At 32.6% G+C, this 21,532-nt stretch overlaps 1 protein-coding gene across 1 annotated transcript in view; it reads right to left on the bottom strand.

Moving 5' to 3' along the window:
* Positions 1–11,312: 11,312 nt before the first annotated feature.
* LOC143239249 (cholecystokinin receptor type A-like) overlaps positions 11,313–21,532 on the bottom strand; it is a 38,528-nt gene continuing 28,308 nt past the window's right edge. The window contains exons 3-5 of the mRNA XM_076480156.1: positions 19,860–20,030; positions 17,591–18,193; positions 11,313–14,702 (exon numbers count right to left, since the gene is read on the bottom strand). Coding sequence (XP_076336271.1) covers positions 14,668–14,702; positions 17,591–18,193; positions 19,860–20,030 — 809 coding nt within the window. The 3' untranslated portion in view covers positions 11,313–14,667. The remainder of the gene's footprint in view (positions 14,703–17,590; positions 18,194–19,859; positions 20,031–21,532) is intronic.

The following is a 21,532-nucleotide window of genomic DNA, read 5'->3' as shown; positions in this document are numbered from 1 at the left end:
TGGTTACGGTATTATATGTACATTACAATACAGGTCAAGTTAGCCTTGTGCTTCGTAAGGAAAACTTTCCAAATATTGCATATAACTAAGAGTTATCTACATTATTAGTATATATATATATATATTCACTCTTTCTTAAACCCAGTTCTAATCACATATAAATATATTAACATCCAAGCTAGTATATAGCAACGAATACAACAACAGCGCGTTCTGCAAGCACTACTTAACGAATTCATTGGTTATTGTGTTACGTGGCTGTTATTTCTAACTTGGTTTGTCAGTCATGTTTTTGTGTAATTGGAAAAGAAAGAGAGAAAGCATTCCAATCAACAAATTGAAAATTTTTATAGCTTAATTATTAGAATATTTTAAACGAAACAATAGTATCGTTTTCAATTCTTTTTGATAAATCAAATATATAAGGAAAGCGTAACAAATTAAATAGTGTATACAGTAATATATGCTTGACACATTATCCACTTCTGTTTCAAAACGTAGCTTGACACAAATCTCAAGGAGAGCATTTGAAGTGTAACAGTAACTTTACATCTACAAAAATGTTGTAGAAATAGTTGAGACATGTGGGAAATAATATATTAATTAATCATATATCTATAGAATCATTCATATACGTACAAATATTTAAAATAGGCATATTAGAACGCAATCCTTAAAATAGTATGTTTCTCAAGATTACCACGTGTTTAAAGTTGTTGTTTATTTTAATCAAAGATATCTCTAACAGAGCAATAGTTTGTGTTTATCAAGGCTAATCTATCAATACTATGTCTACGGAGACTATATCTTTGAGATCTAGCAGAGTTATGTTTATCAAGGCTATATCTTAGAAGCCAAGTAAAGCTATGTCTACTAAGACTATTTAATCGAAACACTCACAGGATGTAAACTATCAGAGTTTAAAAGCTTCATTTCTAAATCTTATAATTTGAAGACAGCTTCAATATGTATCTGTTTTTCTTTCACCCTTGCATGCTTACCTCTTTTATCTAATCAAGTGTTTATTCTACCTTATATTCAACGATCGAATTTTGTATCCTGCTCTTTTCTTTGTATTTTCCCATAACCGAAGATGTACTGCTCATCTTCTAGTTAGGAGCTGATTTTTTAGCTAATGTTAAAGTAGTCTACTAGTCCAAGATGAATCTCTTCCCGTAAACGGAAAATGACAAGAAAAGCACAATGTTACATCATTTTCGACTGTCTTACTGTGAAACCTAAATTTGAACGCCATTCCTACCTCCAACCATTGTTCAAGCTAATGTGACGTTGTGACTACCTGAAGTATTTTTCATGTAATACTTCGATCCCACGAAGAATTGTGATTTCTAACAAGGGCTGTTTGGGCTTTCGTACAGAGGGTTTTGATATACACTGACGGATTTATGACGCTAGGAAAAATAAATCTGTGTTACACACTACACAATTGCTTGTATTATCTCCAGCTATTCTTAGTCGGTTTCATACAAGAGACGTGTATGAAACTTTATTAAATTCTTCTGATCGATATTAAATTTGCTTGTGATAAAAGTTGACAAAAGTCAATTCTTTTGTCAGATACACACGGCTTAAAAAGAATAAGTTTGGAGCTAAACATATACGTGATGAATGAAACACAATCTACCGCTTTGGCAGCTAGTACAGGCGTATAAATCTAAATATGGTGGAAGAACCATACAACCCATAGTTTTATCAGTTAGTTCAGGTGTATAAGCCTATATGTTGTGAAAAAAACCATACAACCTATAGTCTTATTAGTTAGTACTGTTGTATAAGCCTATATGTTGTGGAAGAACCATACAACCTACGGTTTTATCAGTTAGTACTGTTGTATTAGCCTATATGTTGTGGAAGAACCATACAACCTACGGTTTTATCAGTTAGTACTGTTGTATAAGCCTATATGTTGTGGAAGAACCATAAAACCTGCAGTTTCATCACTTAGTAATGTTGTATAAGCCTATATGTTGTGGAAGAACCATACAACCTACAGTTTTATCAGTTATTACTGTTGTATAAGCCTATATGTTGCGGAAGAATCATACAACCTACAGTTTTATCAGATTGTACAAGTTTATAATAATGTATGTGAAACACGTATATGAATAAACAGCGACTGTAATTAACCTTGAAGCCATATCTACTTATGATGTGACTTCACCGAAAATTGCAATTTAAAGTACGAGTTTCACTTTAGAGTTTATTCATCTATCGCTTAGCAGGAACGTGACAAATAAGCACTGTTAATACAAAAACGAAAAATTACATGTGATGCGCGAAAAAGCTAATTCTTTGCCTACATTCTGTTATTCAAATGGACAGAAGGTATATTGAACTTTTTATCTGTCTTGCATTCATACTATACATATTCTAGACATAAAATATGTTTGTTTTTAAGTGTGTTCTATATGATTTCTTATTCCTTTATAAAATATTAAATTGTACAAATTTCTCCAAAATGAAGAAACAAGAACCTCAAATAAGAACCTTAAAGTACCTATGTCATGCCTCGATTTCAGCTCCCATCACTCTCTAAGTTAGTGTTATTTTTAGTTAGTTCATTTTTTCTTGTAGTTCAAACTTAATGGTTTAGCAGGTGTTAAGCGCAAAACCCTAAGAGACAGCTTTCTGCACTGTGCCTGTTGCAGGAATCAAACATCGTAGTTTAGCATTATCAGCTATTCAACTATCAAATTAATTTAACAGACAGCTTTCTGCACTGTGCCTGTTGCAGGAATCAAACATCGTAGTTTAGCATTATCAGCTATTCAACTATCAAATTAATTTTGCATACTCTATTTTTTTATAGAAAGTATTTATCTTACATCCAAATCTCATGCGGGCGCGAAGTGGGTGCTCATTTATTTGTACCTTAATCAGTTCTTAAAAATAAAAGCGGAGCACAATGAGGTCAATATCTAGATTGTGCACATAAACCGTGGTAAATCAGGTTTTGTTCATCCTTAACTGGATTGACAAACAATAATTCCAAAAACAAGTATGTTATTACATGGACGAAACCGAAAGTAATATGAAAATAAGCGGTATGGCAGTATGTAACCTGTGATGATTTATTTAGAGCTGCAGAAAAGCGATGAAAGGTACATGTTTACCTTTTTAAATACTAATCAAACATAATTTCCTACAACGACAAACTTGAATATTTTATTCCAAAATAGCATCAAATCAAATTATTGCACGAGGCACTGTGCACGTACTTACTGCTGACTCTGCAGCTGAATTGTAATGCTTTTCAATCCAAAAATTTTCTTTTTCATATTGCTGTGTCTCTCAATTGGCTTTTATCCATTCGAAAGGTTTACTATTACAACATTATACCAATTGCCAGAGATAATTTTGTCAGCAAGCCTTTGCGCTATTTCAGCTCTATACATATTTGACAATCTGCTGTAAGAAAATTTAATTAGAATTTGCATATTTGAAAATCATTTTCCAAGATTTCTTGAAGTTTTAGTGAATTATACAACTTAAACAGTCAAAATAATTATTGCAAAATTATTCAATAATTGATATATATATATTAATGGTACCCACACACATTAAAAAGAAATAAATGTAATGTTGATCCGACAGTCGTTTGAGCCGTGACTTTCTTCTTCCTTTAAATTAATTGAAAAACATTTGCATCTCAAACTTTTCACAGTATAATCAAAAATCACTAATCAAATAAATTCACTTTATCTAAGAAGTTATTAATATTTATTTTAAAGAGGCGCGGGAAATCATTATTGTGTGACTGTAACCCGAAATCATTGGTTAGTTGGATTTAATTATTACAGTATGTCAAAACATCCATCAAAACTCTTAGCTATGAGCAGTGGGTATTTCCAAAAGACGTGAGATTAATGAATGGGTTTAAACATTAAGAACACGGTAATACCTGTGTGTTTTAACACTTTAGCGATAAAGGAAAAAAAACTCTTCATTGCGTTAGAGCAGCATCTCGTTTCTCTGCATATAAGTATTATTCATACCTATGAAAAAATATTTTGTTTCCAAAACTACACTTTACTTTATTTAGTAAACACAACGTAAAACAACAACATGATAGTGTGATAAAATGTCATACTTAGCCTTGAGAGTATTCAGAGGCATGTGAACTTCATACAATAAATATGATAAAACTAGTGTCTGTCTATTTGTTTGTTTTGGTACAAAGCCACATCAAGCTATTTGCTGTTTTCACCGCTGGGAGTCTTATTTCAGCATTGTAAGTACCTGGACTTTCACTTGAAGCGATACCAGCATAATCATATACAAAATTTTCCTGGTGGCAAACATAAACGTAATGACAAATTACTTCGTGAAGCATAAATAAGCAGGTTAAAGTTATGTGAGATTCTCTGAAAAACAGATTTTACATTACAAATGTGATAAGAATGAGCTTCCTTTTTACATATTAGCATTGTAACAAATAGTAACACTTGTTTCAGTCACATATAAACCTCTCGCTGAAGAACATATAAACCTTAAAGCCAATCATTTTAGTTTATTGTTAAGTAGTTTCTTTCGTTTAGAAAACCTTGACATTAAATTACGTTTCTACACGTGACGGAAGAATGAAGGATGATGACAGAATATATTATGAAAATAATGTCTCTATTTCATCTCATATTTTACACACTTTTTGTAAGTTTGGATATTTACAGGATTAGTTGCAATAATATGCTGAAAAGACATATAAAACATTTCACGTATCTAAAGACAACTCTCTAGCACTTGTGTTTTGTTTGAGGAACAGATGTAACCACAGCCAGAATGTCACTTAAGAAATCAATGTTCCCAGTCAAGCTTAATGTTGAAACATAACGAAGGTACCTGAGAAATGCTTTACCTCAATGTGGGTGAAAAAAACCATATTAAACAGGCTTTAAGATACAGCTAATAAACTACATGTCCATGATTTTAATAGTTTAAATCCCGTTTATTTTATTGAAAACGGAGATTTATTCAAGATGTCTGTTGTCATAAAAAGCAATAAACTGAAATATTTTGCTAAAAATTGTTATTCTTATCACACTTGTTGTCAGATTTTGTTTGTTCTACAAATCTTCACAGACAGGATACGTACATATTATTCTAATAAAGTCGTCTATATCCAGTGTCCCGGAAAGTTACCTTGATAATTGGCGCCTGGCATGGCCAGTTGGTTAAGGCGCTCGACTCGTAATCCGAGGGTCGCGGGTTCGAATCCCCGTCGCACTAAACACGCTCGCCCTTTCAATCGTAGAAGCGTTATAATATGACGGTCAATCTCACTATTCGTTGGTAAAAGAGTTGCCCAAGAGTTGGCGGTGGGCGGTGACGGCTAGCTCCCTTCCCTCTAGTCTTACACTGCTAAATAAGAGACGGCAGATAGCCCTCGAGTACCTTTGTGCGAAATTCAAAACAAACCAATACAAGTTATTTATTTATTTTGTTATATCATCTATCTTTTGTTTATTTTCTGATCAAATACTTTATTTTAACTCAGCAATATTTAAAGGCGGAAATAACCAAATGATTTCTGTCAGTAGTAACTATCTATATATAACTTTCCTTTTTCCAAAAATGAACAAATGACAAATATTTTCAGGTACATAAGACTAGTCGGTGTTCTTGGCAGTAAATCACCTCTGTGTTAATAACTTGCTGTAGAGGTGATAACTTTGGAAGTAAAGACATGTCATTACTGAACTGTATTCACGTTTCAGGTTTTTACACAAGCGACCAGGAAGAGGACCATTAGCGGCCAATAAATACGACCTGGACAAAATGAGGACTCTGTCGAGAGTCATTTTGGCTATTAATTTTTGTAACGTTAATTTTTTAAATTAAAAATAACAAATATATTGTAATGAGTGATATTGTAAGCTTTCTTTCTAATAGAACTTGATTACATGACACTTTAATAAAAACAGACGAACATTAATCATATCCCTACACAGATAGATACATTTCTAATTCCTGGCTGCGTAGTGGGAACATTTAATATATATTAACTAGAAATTACGTTTTCTTTGGTCTCTTGTTTTCTTGCCTATTTACAGTAACAGATTTGACCAGTCATCTTCAGTGCCTACCACTGTGTCTGCTTTCCTGCAAGCTGATAAATATATGGCTTGTAGTTTAGCCATTATAACTGAAATGATATTGAAAGTTTGTTTTCTTACAACATTCATTTTGGCAATAGTCACACGACCATGGAGACCAGGGATTATGAACATGTCTACAAGATATACAACAGACTAGTACTTTATAAAGTATTAGAACTAAGGAAAGGTTGTTCTTTCAGCGAATGTTAATTCAATAGCGTTTTTCAATGTTACACTAAGCCTTTATCACATTTAAACTTCACTCATTTATACACAAACAGCGGTTAAGAACCGTCTAGCATTCTTACTTCACACACGTATACATAAAACCAAGATTTTACAAGTGTATATTGTTATTACTTCACACTTTTACATAAACAGCGGTTATAAAATCATCTATTATTCAATTCATTTCAGGCTTCGATCCTTACAAAGGGCGTAAGTAACCAATTATTCAACTTTGTTCTTCAAGTAAACAAAACTCGTCTTCATAAACACATTACGGTCGTACCAAGCACTGTTGTTATTATAAATGCAATAAAGGACTAAACACTGTTAACGGCATTAACACACCACATTGTTAAAAACTGTAAATATATTTAAAATAGTGCGACTAAGCACTGTTAACGTCTTAAATATAGTACATTTCTAAGCACTGTAAGCATATTAAACACAATAAACTACAATACGTTGTAAAGGTTTTAAACATCATTAGAAACACAATAAAGTCTGGAACATCATTTATGTTTTTAGCACATTACGAAACAAAAAACGATGTGTAGAACTAAAAAGTTTGGGACATGCGCACGTTGAAATAACACAAAAAACATACAAGTTTCAAAAAAACACACTACGTTATAAGTTACGTCAGACTTTGTTTTTGTACTATTGTTCTCTAGAAAGTGGCCTGGCATGGCCTAGCGCGTTAAGGCGTGCGCTTCGCAATCCGAGGGTCGCTGGTTCGCGTCCGAGTCGCGCCAAACATGCACGCCCTCCCAGCCGTGGGGGCGTTATAATGTGACGGTCAATCCCACTATTCGTTGGTAAAAGAATAGCCCAAGAGCTGGCGGTGGGTGGTGATGACTAGCTGCCTTCCCTCTAGTCTTACACTGCTAAATTAGGGACGGCTAGCACAGATAGCCCTCGAGTAGCTTTGTGCGAAATTCCAAAACAAACAAACAAATCTCTAGAAAGAAGTAGATTAGGGGATTAACTTTCAGTATTCACAGCGTCACCAACAAAATCATGGCACTGTTACACCAAAATATACGCTCCTATCGTTCGTATCAAAGTAATTTTTTAGCCTTTATCTTGCGTTGAAAAGATCACTTTTATGAATTCGAAAATGTAACTGTTGCATGTGTTATTCATACCTTTTTAGTATGACTTAGAATTAAATTAAGTAATAGACTTAATATATACATAACACATAATTGGGTTGGGTTCATACGTTTATACTCTTCCTTTTTGGATGTTCTTCAAATGGGTTAATTTCACGAGTGCAGAAAAGGAAGGACAGTTCTTTTAGTGAGTACAACTTGGCGTTTGTTTCTTTTTAATGGTACGTGGTACTTATAACGTGCTTTTTAATGGTACGTGGTACTTATAACGTGCTTTTTTATCTGCTAAAATTATAAACGTTTCAAACTAAACTTCTTTAAGACGAGGTAAAACTTTTAATGAGTAGACTTTAAACCAGTTCTCTACTGCAGATAACAGTTTGTAGTTTTGAAATATGGAGTTTGGGATGACTTGATGGAGTCTGCAAAAAATGAATGTCCAGTGACAGTTTCCGGACTTTCAGGTCAATATTTCGAGCGATCGAAATAGCCGTAAAGTATCTTTCCTATATCGCTGTTTTACAACAGTACCAACATATTAATTCAACTGGAATTGAGATTTAGCGATTAATAACAATACGACGGTAACAATAAGTAACATTTCACACGTGTGTAGCACACATTTAATTCTTGAACTTTTCGGAACATACATCTTTAGCAATCTATGTTAAACAAAGTAAAATTAATGGACACAAATATGTCTTAATTTTTGAATTTCCTACACTTTATACAGGATGAAATTAATTTTTTTAAAGGAACAAGATAATACAACAATAATAATAATAATAAGGTTTTTAATGAAATTAAACAGGTTGTTCAGAACAGACGTTACTATAGCGAAGCTGTGTTATTATTCAGAGTTGGGAGTTCATTAATAATAGACAGACTTTTTAACTTAATGCTCAATATTTGATGATATACATGAAATGACTGAACTTTTCCCTCAAGATGGCGCGGTTGATGTTTACCACGATGTTTGCCCTGGCATGTCGATTTACACACGATACTTTAACGCATAAAAATAATATGTCTTAAGACTTGAATATATCATACTTGAATTACTTTCAAATGTCTTCATAATTTTGTCTTTAACATTAATCTTATAATACTAGTTATACCAACTGAATAATAGCTTTTGTCTTACCATCTATATATACATATATGTAAATTAATTAATAACGGCTTTGGCACTTCTAAATTTTCTATTATAACACGAACCACAAAGTATTGTTTTCCGACAGAAAAATAAAAGAAGCCACTTACTAGTAAGTATTATAATGACACAGGAAGGTCTCTCCACAGAATAAAAACTTTTTGTTAGAGACTTAAAAATGCTTTCATTTATTCATTCTCACAGAGCGGGCTTATACCACGTGGTATTTATCAGTTTTATTAGTTTTAAAAGATGAAACTTAATAAGTTCGCATGTAGGCACTGTGCAGGTTTTGTTCTTATTAACAAACTGACAATTTGAATAGTTTTTGTTAACATTTTCTTAAAGAAGAGAAACAACACGGGACGAGTTTAAATGTTGTATCTATTTTACATACTAGTTTTATTATGTTTTCATTGCATTGTCATATATTAACAATGGGATTACATACAGAGTTTTATATCGTAAACTACGGTGTAGTACACCTAGATCTCATGAATTTACTATATGAACATCTTAAGATTCTCAGTCAATTTATTTTTACATATTTGTTTAAGTTATTATAGAATAATTCTTAAAATTATAAAACTCTAACATTATGTTTAAAAATTAAAAAAATAGGGTAATGTGAAAACATGAAAATAAAAACGTATATAGATAAACAAATCACTTTCAAAGGTCACAATTGTAACATAAAATCTTGAGGTATTCCTTTCTTGTAAATAAAATTTGACATTTTGCACATCTGTTCGTTTACGTCTGTGCCAACTTCACGAAAGTAGATCGTGCAACGACCACGCTTTCTCGTATTGTGGATAAGTTGTGTCAATATTTTTTCTTCTTACATATATAATTGGACCTGCTATTTTGTAACCATTTGCAGATGATCGTTTCCTTATATGATTCTGTAATGTCATTGCAAGCCATTGCGCTCCTTAACATTTTGGCACATTTCCTTCATCGATCCGGCATCGCCAGGTGATTAGGATACCGTTATAATGTAACGGTCAATCCCATCATTCGTTAATAAAAAAGTAGCTCAAAAGTAGGTGTGATTATTACAATCTGCCTTTTCTCTTGTCTTTCACTGATAAATTATGAATCGCCAATCTTCATGTAGTCTTGCACAAAATTCAAAACAGACCAACCCCGCTCTTCGTCAGACTAATCAAAACTTTCATTATCAGTCTTTTCATCAACAGATTTCTGGATGTTCTTCTATTCGGAACAGCTATGACTTCACTCTGCAATAACTGTCATATTACATATCTTTATGTAGGTTTTCTATATATTTGTATCGGTTTTATGAAAGCTATTAATTATGGCATTCTTGTTAAAACTGGATTTAGAATGGTCATAAACATGTACTACTCTTTTCAAGTCAGCAAAGGTTGCATAAGGTAACAGCTAAAATATTGTATTTTATTATTGGAAAGTGTAGTACATAAGAATTACGTTAGTCTTTGTCAAGAGTTAAATTGGTACAGAATGCTTCAGAAAGTCGTTCTATCTCTTGAAGATTCAAGCTGTTTGCGATGCTGGTCTTCTAATGGAATGTACAAGATAGTGCCATTTAACATTTGAGTACGTTCTTAGTGAGTGATTCACGCTGCTACTACAACCTAGATAACAAAAAAAGCTCCACTTCTTTCAAAAACTCAATTTAACCACTGGTCTCTACCCTTTGTAGATTTTATAATAAAAGGTTTTTCTCTACCTTACCTACCAACAGCGTGTGTGTATTTTCTAATAGCAAAGCCAAATCAGGCTACCTGCCATGTTCACCGAGGGGAATCGAACCCCTGATTTTAGCGTTGTAAATCCGTACAATTACCGTTATACCAGGGGGGTACCCTACCAACAGACGGGGAGGAAAGATGTAAGCCCGCAAGTGTGGCAAATTCATTCTAACAGAACTGTTGTCAGTAGAGATTTTGTTCCATTTGTTTGTTGTCGACAGTGACATCTGAATAGCACAATGCATTTTGTCATCACCACTAAGTTCATAATTATCTTCAAAATGGTCGGTAATAATTTGTGTTATTACTGGACACCGTTGTTGTAACTATCTAATTAAATGTTATGAACCATGTATGCAGAAAAAGTACTAACAGCTACAGTTGAATATAACAAATGCTAACATTATTACTACGAAGGTTTTGTTTATTTCATCCGATAAAATTCCTTAGCTTAAGGATTAAACAAACCATAAAATTGAAATGTTTGCTTGTAGTGCCGTCTGGTGAAAACGACTCAAATATTTATTTTGAAAGAGAACTCTGTATGTGATTTATGTTACTTGTTTAATGAACACTCAACGGTTGCATTACATAAGGACTTGACTGATATACAATTGTAGTTTTACATCTATAAGTTTAAGTTGCACCACATTTAAATATGTTATATATCTGATATTTTAATAATATAACAGAAATAAAAACAACTGTTTTTCTTTTCACATCAATATGTCTATATTACACCACGTTTAAAATATTTTATAAATCTCATATTTCAAACACTAATTATGGAAGTTTAAAATATTCCATAAAACACACTGTATAAGTTTTAGAACTTTCATAATTAAATTTTTCAAATGTTCGAACTCATAATACATGGATATATAAACTCATAAAACAAATCACAATTTTAAAATATGTTGAATTTCCGAACTTGAATTAATATTTAAAAATTTACTGTTTCGTTCATACATTATTCAATTAGATTGTGTATCTATAGACATAGGATACATGTGTGTGTATATATATATATATTATACTACATTACAAACATATTATGAAATGGATCTTTAAAATCTTATGTCTCACACTTAATTCAATAAACACTAAAAACAGTCCCGAGACTTTTTCCATTCAAGTCGAAACATGCACAACAAGTAATATGTTATCTTATTAATAAGTATCCGATCAAGAAGCACGCATTTAAGCTCAATCAAAATTGACGTATCTTTGATAAAAAAAAACAACAGTAGTGCGTTGTCAGTCAGTAGACACTAAAATGACTTCACACAAGGAATGACGTCAGTAAAACATGCGCATGCCATGAATCAAGAAAAAAAATTATGCCTTCTGTACGCTACAACACAACATAATATATGAACTTCAAAATCAAGAAATAAAATTATTTGTTACTCTTAATTTTCATTTTAGTTTATCTTGAAAGAGAGCACTTTTGGGAATCCTGCGGAGGTATATCTAGTGAATAAACCACTTTGCCCCTTTAGCTCCCACAAATTATGTATTTTCAATCCATATTTTATAATCTGACACATACTCAGTTACTGTTTTGTTGTTGTTTGGCTTTGTTTTCGTTCTCTTAAAGCTGGTGCATTGATTTGAGTGATAAAAGTTATGTTTTTAGAACAATGATATTTTCAAAGTTGATTATCTTTTAAATATTATTTACTAGTTGAAAATAAAATTGTATTTGTGAAATATAAGAATCCAATACATATATATTTAAAATCTTTAAAAGTTGAGTTATATATATATATTTATATTTATTTATTTTAGAGAAAATTGATACTGATAAAGTTAAGTAAAAGGAAGGACTTGTTCAGTTAATGCAGATCCAAATCTTCCTCCTTAATAAAACATGTGATTCTCAATCTGTTCAAGTAAAACTTAATCCTCCAAGGACAAAAATAATTTAAGACATAATCATTTTAAATACAGTATTATTTTTTAATGGTTCTTTATGAATTTGTGTCTATATGCATATGTATATGTAAAGTCTGTTTCTCCTGTTTTTGTGTTTATTTACGGAAATAAATAATAATAATTAATATAGAAATCTGGTTATTGGCTACTTTTCTCTTTCTGTTATTTTTTATTCTACATAAAAATTTTGAAATGATTACGTTTTTTAACAATTTATTATTGTCTTGTAAAACAACTGTTAATCTCAACTTTTAACGTGCTCAGCGAATGTACTTACATTTGAGGCTTAATAAATCTACAAAGTACAAATAAAATAAATATTAAAGTTTAACTTATTTGAATTCTTAATGGTTTAATTATATTATATCCTGACTATAATAATTTAGTCTCTCCTCACTGATTCCCTATATAATAACGAACGAATGTTTCATACGCAAAGTCAGTGATGCTAGACATTTAGTAGAACGCATGCGATTTAATTATTCATCATGATTGTAAACTGAGAGCAGGATACACCACTAAACTTTACATACATGCCTTTTTTAAGTCTGTATACGTGAGTGCCTAAAATCAGTTTTAAGCCATAACACAAAAAAAAAACCATCTGTGAGAAGACATTGATTGTGTTAATCGTGCGTTCCCACATCAAAAATAAATGTTCTGGAAAGTATTTTTCATAAAATAGTGCAAGTATTATATTTGCGACTATTGCAAACATTTCTAACACTGTATTATATAGGTGTTGGAAACGGCAATGTTCATTCATTTAGTTATTCTAAATATTATAATTATTTATAAAGAACCTCTGGTCAAAAGTAAGTTTAAATTTATAGATGAGAATTAAAATAACATAATAACCTAAGTATACAGGTCATAATTAAGAATAGTAACTTAATCAATGAAGACAATATTATATATATTGTGAACCGTGATGTCTGTCTGGGTGCTCATGTGTTTCCTATTTAAAAAGCTGTGCACGCAGGCAAAACTCAACATTCACTTATGAAATGACGGGAGAATAGGTATGAATTATGTTGATGTCAAATGTTATATCACGAACAGGATAATCTGTTATATCACGAATAGGATAATCTGTTATATCACGAACAAGATAATCTACACCAAGTTGTTAGGAATTAACCACACTGTCATTCAAAGTTTAAATTAATAATAAAAATGTAAATTTACCACCTATTGTTGTTGAGCAGCTCCTAACATGACTAAAATGCTCAACAATTACTCTTCATGGTGAGAGGTTTAAATATTAAGAGCTTCGGCTCTGAGTAAAACCAAGAGTGACATAATTAACATAAAATAACTTAAACTGATAGATTAACTAAAATTTTCTCCTCACTGAAGACTGATACTTTTGCTCATTCTTTACAAGAGGTGAATTGTCTGTACCAAATGTTATAACTCAAAGCATTAAAAACTAAAACATAATACACGGAACTATCGGTTGGTTGTTCTTGCTGCTAACGACATTTTCGGACATAATCCCAATAATATTTGAGATTAGTTAGCCAGTATTAAGTTTTAATGAACTCAAGTTCCTTATACACATAAAAGTCTATACCCAGTAATGAGAGTAACTACTTAAATGCACTGTTCAAACTAACTTACTAATGATGAATAGGATGCATTGTTTCGTCACTTGGGAATACTCCAACATTAACGACATTTTCATCAGTTGGTTAGTTTTGAGTTTATAATAAACTAACAGTCGGAAATAACAAGTCAAATTACAGAGGCTGTGTAATGAAAAAATTACACATTACTATAAACACGATTCTTAAATTGGCGTATTTACTTAAGTATTTTCATTTGAAACTGGTTGTTAAAAATAATGATCTGCATTTCCAAGAAGAAATGTAGAATATGCATTTGACATAATAACTCTCAATCGTTTTCATTTCCTGTCTGTGATTTTTTTTCTTAGCATCCATTGTGCTCAAACGGATTAGGTTCCCGTAGCAACAGCATAAAGTATTGTAGAGTTGCACAGTTGAAAATGTAATAACTGACGAAGAGACGAAATCATTATCATCGTCAAAAAAATACAAACGATACCTAAGATAAAAAGCAAAATCCGTAAAATTATTTTTGAAAAGAGCAACTTTGATAATGATAATTTAAGTTTAAAATAAAGTATATTCATAGTCTCAAATGAAAGCTAGTGCACAACCATACTGGTATTTAGGTTTATTTTTAATTAAGCCCACTGCTACTTTGCTAAAGTTACAATAGCAAAGGCATGTAATGCATTATACACCAAAAGTCTTACAACGATAATGAATTTTCATGACTTCCTCGGTTTCAGTCACAACCTAAAGTCTGCCAGTTTTGAATGGTTATGAAGTAATCCATTAGATGGCGATGACTTATACTAATTTGTCGTCAATTCGCTCTGAAACATCTAAAGGAAGATAGAATGAAAGAAAATCAGTTTGGAACTTCCGTAATAGTAGAGTTATAAATTTGTTTGAAAAACTTGGTGAATAACTGATTATTCTCTAAAAGAAAATTGTTTAATTGTTTTTAAAATAATTGTAATTTGGAATTTATAATCATTATAGAAATGCATGCTTTCATAACTTACACTATGTAACAAAATTTTTACTTTTTCTTCTTCCTGAAAGTGTTATTTCCCAATTACTTGTGCGTAAAGTAAATGTAAAAGACCTATTTTTATCTTCAAACTTTGCTTTTGTGACCTTGGGAATAAAATTTTCAAATTCACCCATTTTCCATAACATTCCAGGTAGATTCAGTGCTGAGAAACTGATAGAGAATTTACTCGAACTTACAAAAATTTTCAAGAACTTTCTAGAACGTTGTAGAACTTACGAGAATTTTCAAGAACCTTTTAGAATCCTCTGGAACTTTCTATAAAAAGGGACTCATCACTCACCACTTCACTTTAGTTCTAGCTACCTAAGTGAACACACACACCTATCTCATTTTATCAGAGATGGCATCAAGAAGCTGCAAGCATTCTCCAGACGCACTTGCTATTTTTGTCGCCAATTTATCAAGACAAGAGCGAAAAAGTACTCTGTGACAGCATCTGCTAAAATATTCGAAGCCTACAAGGCATATTTCAGCATGCCTGTCGGAGATCAAGACAAACCCTGGGCCCCTCATTTTACCTGCGATCATTGCAAAAAACTCTAGAAGGTAAGACGGACAATATTTTCTTGCTTAAATAGCAATATTTTTTTACCATATAAATTTTACACCTTTTGAAATTTATATATCTTTCAGTACAGCTCAAAGAGGAATACAACAGCGTCAAGACCTTGCTAGAAGCCTTGAAGTATGATAAGTACGGAGACTTTAAAATGGTGGCATTACTGATGGGTCTCCAAGGAGGCTTTCCCAGGTTTTTCTGTTATATTTGCCTTTGGGACAGCAGAGACACCACAGCGCATTAAAACAGAAAGCACTGGCCACAACGGACCGATTTCTCTGTGGATAGGCACAATCTCAAGTGTGAGCCACTAAAAAAAGTCCAGAAAGTGTTGTTTTCACCATTGCACATAAAATTGGGTCTTATGAAACAATTTGTCACAGCTCTTGATAAGGAGTCTTCAACCTTCAAGTACCTTCGAGTCTTCTTCCCTACGCTGTTTGAGGCAAAGGTCAAAGCTGGTGTCTTCGTTGAACCACAAATAAAGAAGATCCTGGAGTGCATATGATTCCCCAAGAAGCTCAGTAGAAAGGGAAAAAAAGCCTGGAGCAGCTTTGTTGCAGCGGTTCGGGGCTTCTTTGGCCAATCATAAGGCTGAAAATTATGTGGAACTGGTTGAGGCTCTGGTGAAGAACTACGGCAAAATGGGCTGCAGGATGTTCCTGAAAGTCCATATCCTTGACGCTCATCTTGATAAATTCAATGAGAACTTGAGAACATACTCAGAGGAGCAAGACGAGCGCTTCCATCAAGACATACCGGTCTTTGAACGCCGCTGCCAAGGAGCGTATAACGAAAACATAATGGGAGGCTATATGTAAGCAGCCCTCAAAAGTGAAAGTGATTTACTGTCGCAAATCTCGAAAAACTACACACTTCTAAACGTTTTTGACCTTATTAAAATGAAAATGTGCAAATTTGCCCGTTTTTACATAGAAAATAGGTTAATTTCTAACTTTCATTATCCAGGTCACAAAAACAAAGTTTGAAGGGAATAATGACCATTTTCTGTGCTTTTACAACATAAGCAATTAAGAAATAACACATACTATTGTGTTACATAGTGTTATTAACGTTTTATAATTGTTGACAGTCATTTAGATCTGTCTGTTTGTATTGATTACGTTTTATTCACACCTATTTTTCTCTAATTCGAGGTTACGCATCATCGAATATTTTAATATTATGATTTACTTTACTCTTCATGGATGTGAATTAGTTTTGCAAATAAAGTATTTTCCATGACTAACATGAAATATTTTATGCATGTATATAGATATTTGATATATTTCGCACAAGAAAGACCTCGATGTTTATTATTTCTTTATCAGGTATGCAATGTAGCGTCATCTGTCGGATAACTATACACTTAGTACGTTGTGTAATTTTTCATTAGGAAATTACAAAAGCAGTGTATGTTTAACTACAAATATGTTTTTCAAAGTTTCTATTTTCACTTATTTTTATCTGCACAAATTTTGCTCCAGCTAAACATTATGCTGAATTTTTCGAATATACTATTCAGTAAAAATGTATGTTTTTAGTTGACTAATTTTAGTTTTCACATGCTTAAAAAAATTCCATTTTTGGTTTGGTGTGTTTTGAATTTCGCGCAAAGCTACACGAGGGTTATTTGCGCTAGTCGTCCCTAATTTAGCAGTGTAAGACCAGAGAGAAAGCAGGTAGTAATCATCACTCACCACCAACTCTTGGACTACTCTTTTACCAACGAATAGTGGGATTGACCGTAACATCATAACGCCCCCACGGCTGAAAGAACGAGTATGTTTGGTGTGACGGGGATTCGAACCCGCGACCATCGGATTACGAGTCGAGTGCCTTAACCACCTGGCCATGGTGGGCCTATTTCATTCTACTTGTAATAAAATTGTACCTCACAATCTTAAAGGTAGGTCTGGTGACTTATAATACTATACATCCAGGCTATACTCGAACAATGGACAAGGATGGAAAGCCTATAGTCTTGCTTTACGCTTTAACAAATAAGTACTGCAACGAAATTAAAAAGACACAAACTAGTATTTAGCTTTCTCTTTTTTTTAAAAAAATATTTTTGTGATAGTCTGATGAACATAAGATATTTCGAAACTTACCTGTCCTCGTAGAGTTTCGTATACTAAGTCCACTGTTTAAAGTAGCGAGGTCACTAGCCTGACTCGGACGCCTGATCTTTTTCTTCAATCCTAAGACAGCCAGCAAGGCATATCTGAACTTGTTGTGCATGAAGCAGTATGTAATTGGATTACAACAAGAAGAGGTGTAAGCTAGAAGCTGAATGGCTGAAATCATGTCAGGCCCAATATTGTTATACAGACTGTGATGATCATAGAGAGACCACGTGTTTATGACGTAAAGTGGCGTCCAACAAATGAAGAACTCCAAAACGACAACAAACAGCATCTTGACCACCTTGCGTTTTTCTTCTTCTGTCTTCTTAATGCTGGTTTTGGAAAACAAAATATGACTACTTTTTGTCTTATCACGCCTAAAGAGGCTACCCAATATGGTACTAGATCTGTCCTCTTTTGAACTGAGTCTTTCCATTGATAGCCATTCAGCATTATCTCTTGGACGAATTCTATCCGATGTTGAACCTTTCGAAGACTCTTTGCGTCGAACCACCCTACTTCTAGTTAGTTGATGTTTTCCTGATGTCAAACATGACTGACCAGCATCAAGATTGGGGTTTGACTCGTCTAATAGAAAATGAGAGATAATAAAATAAATTAAAATTACTCCAAAATACCGAATAATTTGGTAAATGTGAAGGAGAAATAAGTTAAGTTTAAATAACACGGGGTAAACAAAACCTTATGGCATAAAACTCTTTAATTTATCTTATACACAACGATTTGTAAGAAACGGACAATTATTCAACAACGGTAAAGGGAAAAAAATTAAAGCTGGCTCCAATCAAGTAGTATATAAAAAAAGCATATCAGACACTGTTGCAGTGTTAAGTAGAACCTAATTTAACAAGTGTTACAATAACATTAACAATATTTATTATAAGATAAAAGAAGAAAAGGAGCTTTTAAAATACAAGATGATAATACAATGAATTTTGTTTCATTATTAAAAATAAAACCCGATGAATTGATATTGATTTGTTTTATTTCAGCAATATAACTGTTTATTAATATATCAGGTCATCTCATAAGTAATGTTCTAAAATGTAATACAGAATGCATCATCATTCCTGTCTTTGTAGAAGGCTTTAACGACTAAAATATGTAGTAGGGCGTGTATACAAATGTTCAGACAAATAAAAGAAACTAACCCAACTCCACTTTTACAGATCATTAATCAAATAAATCCTTATGAAGAGGAGCACATTAGGCATATAATGCTTTATGAGTTTAAAAGAGGCAATAGTGCAGCAGAAACTTCACGAAACATTCAAGGTGTTTATGATGCGGAGTCTCTCAATGGAAAAAATGTCGAAAGTGGTTTCAGAAGTTCAGATCAGGTCCACATCCGCCTTATTCTCCAGACCTTGCCCTATCTGATTATCATCTATTCCGAAGGTTGCAAAACTATCTTGATAATAAAAAACTTGGAATACATGAAAACTACCCTCTCTACATTTTTTTCCTCCAAACCCCAAGAATTTTATAGAACTGGGCATAGATTCAGAAGCTCGTGAATCGTGGGCAGGAAGTAATTAATAATAATGAAACCTACGTTATTGATTAAATAACATTAAAAGCGATTGAAATCCTTTCTCTTTTTCTGAACCTAAAATCGGACATTACTTAAGGGATGACCTGATAGCTGCACGTTAAAATCAAAAACTTATATTTTTTTTTGTTAGGAGTGAAAGGCTAAATATTAGTTTATCTATACACTTTTTCTGTCAGGTAATAATAATCCATTTAATTTTTCTGTAAACCCAAGTTTCTTTTTTAAACTTCCCAAACTGACTAGAATAAAAACATTAATCTTATAAGACCAGTGATGCACATGAAAAGTTTATTATATTTTTTTTCAATAGAGCAACAACTGAAAACTACACACTACTAGAAGACTTTCTTTTGATGACGAGAAATCTACTTGAAATAAAAATGTATCTCAAAACGGCTGGTATGGGTATTAACACTTTTATTGATAAGCAGAGAGCAACGTTTCGACCTTCCTAGGTCATCTTCAAGTTAATCTGAGATACTTGTTAATGTAGATGTATAAAGAGATATAATTCTGAGATACATACTAGAAGGCTTGTTAGGTCTAAGCAGTATTAAAAGGAGTTTAGAAAATGCGTAGATATTTCGTACTTCAGGAGAATGAAGTTAGATTACTTTTTAAAAGTAAATAAAACACTAATGCAGAGAGATGCTTTAGAGCTTCGTATTTCTAACTTACCACTATGATCCAATTCCTCTAACTTGATACCTTGGTATAAAGTACAGACCACACAGGAATAGGTCAATGTCATAACAAAGAGTGGAACAACTAATAATACAATGTCAAGACACACATTGAAGGCTCGCTCTGACGTCACATCAGGCCACTTTTCTCGACACTTGTATTTTTCTGAAATAAATAGAAGCACATTTCAGACTTCGAAAGAAGGTTTAATAAGATTAAAAAAAAATTACATTACGCTGTTTGTCTGCGTGTGTATGTGTGTAGTGTTTCAGTCAAACCAGTTTTAATTTTACCTAACGTGATCTGGATCAAAATTTAGGTTCGTAAAGAATGCATAAACGGCATGTAAACTTAACAACAGGGTGTAGTGGGATCAAACTATTGTTTGGAACATTTGCAAATATACTTATGATATTGAATAGCAAAGATAAAAGAAACAAATATCAATAGAATATTTATATTTTTCTGAAACTAATAAAAGCAAGAAACATTTTAGCTTACTTAAAGTTTATATAACATTTCGCCAATTTTAGAATTTGTTAAAGATTTCTATTTGAAAATAATCAATTATATTAAGCACATTATATTAAGTGATTCTAGATGTGAAATCAGCAAATCAGAATGGAATGTATCATAATTATTTATATTTCACATTATTCGGCGTTACCTAGATAGTCTTATGCCATGAAAACATCACTTTTGAAAAGGGTATATATCATCTCATTTCGATGCAAAAGAATCATGCGTTCATATTGTAAAGATATCCTAAAATCTAGTACTATAATTTTCAATTCAGTGATTGTAGATCAATAGGGGACACAATGACCATCCCGAAAGAAATCTGCAAAAAGTCGTATCCCAGTCATGGTGAGAAAAGTGTGGCGTCTTGTAATAGGTGAAAATCCATGAATATAAAGGAACTGCTAACTATGGTACCCATTCTATAAGCAATAATATTTCTTACCGTGAACGAAGCTAACAGTGAATAGGTGATACGACTTCCAGTTAAGCATCGCAAAATTAAATCAGTTGGAAAATAAAACGGTCGCTCATGCTATTTCATATGAAGACGCAATCTCTATAGATTTCTGTGCGATCGGACTGTTGAGACGGGCGCTGAGAAAATCGTATTCGTACACGAGATGTATTACGAAAACCATGTGAGGAGGAGTTGAGAGGTTTGGACATGACGTACTTACAGTAGAGCTTTTTTTCGTTAGAAAATACACCATCTGTGTCTATGTACACTGTCGTCAGATAAAGAGTGAGAGGTACGTGGCTACATGCACTGTAACGACATGATAAGTCTCCCAAATTGTTTTGATATGACATACTCGACCTTCTATAGTCGTAGTTTCTGATTAATAAAGATAAATTCCATTTCGAGAAATTAGATATTGTTAGGTATTGTATCAAACCAAAGATATCTAACACATAAAGAAATAAAGAAGACATTTGACACTGCATAATATATGTATAATATTAATAGGTTATTACTTTATAATTGCTCCCCGCTGGTGCAGCGGTAAATCTACGGATTTACAATGTTTAAATCAGGGGGCGATTCCTCTCGATGGAATCAACAAATAGCCCCATGTGGCTTTGCTATAAGAAAACTATACTTCATAATAATATATTTTAGTAGTGATTTTTAAATGTTGTTTCCG

The sequence above is a fragment of the Tachypleus tridentatus genome, chromosome 13, assembly GCF_004210375.1.
Source record: "Tachypleus tridentatus isolate NWPU-2018 chromosome 13, ASM421037v1, whole genome shotgun sequence".
In the NCBI taxonomy this organism is placed as follows: Eukaryota; Metazoa; Arthropoda; class Merostomata; order Xiphosura; family Limulidae; genus Tachypleus; species Tachypleus tridentatus.
This window is presented reverse-complemented; position numbering and strand designations above follow the sequence as displayed.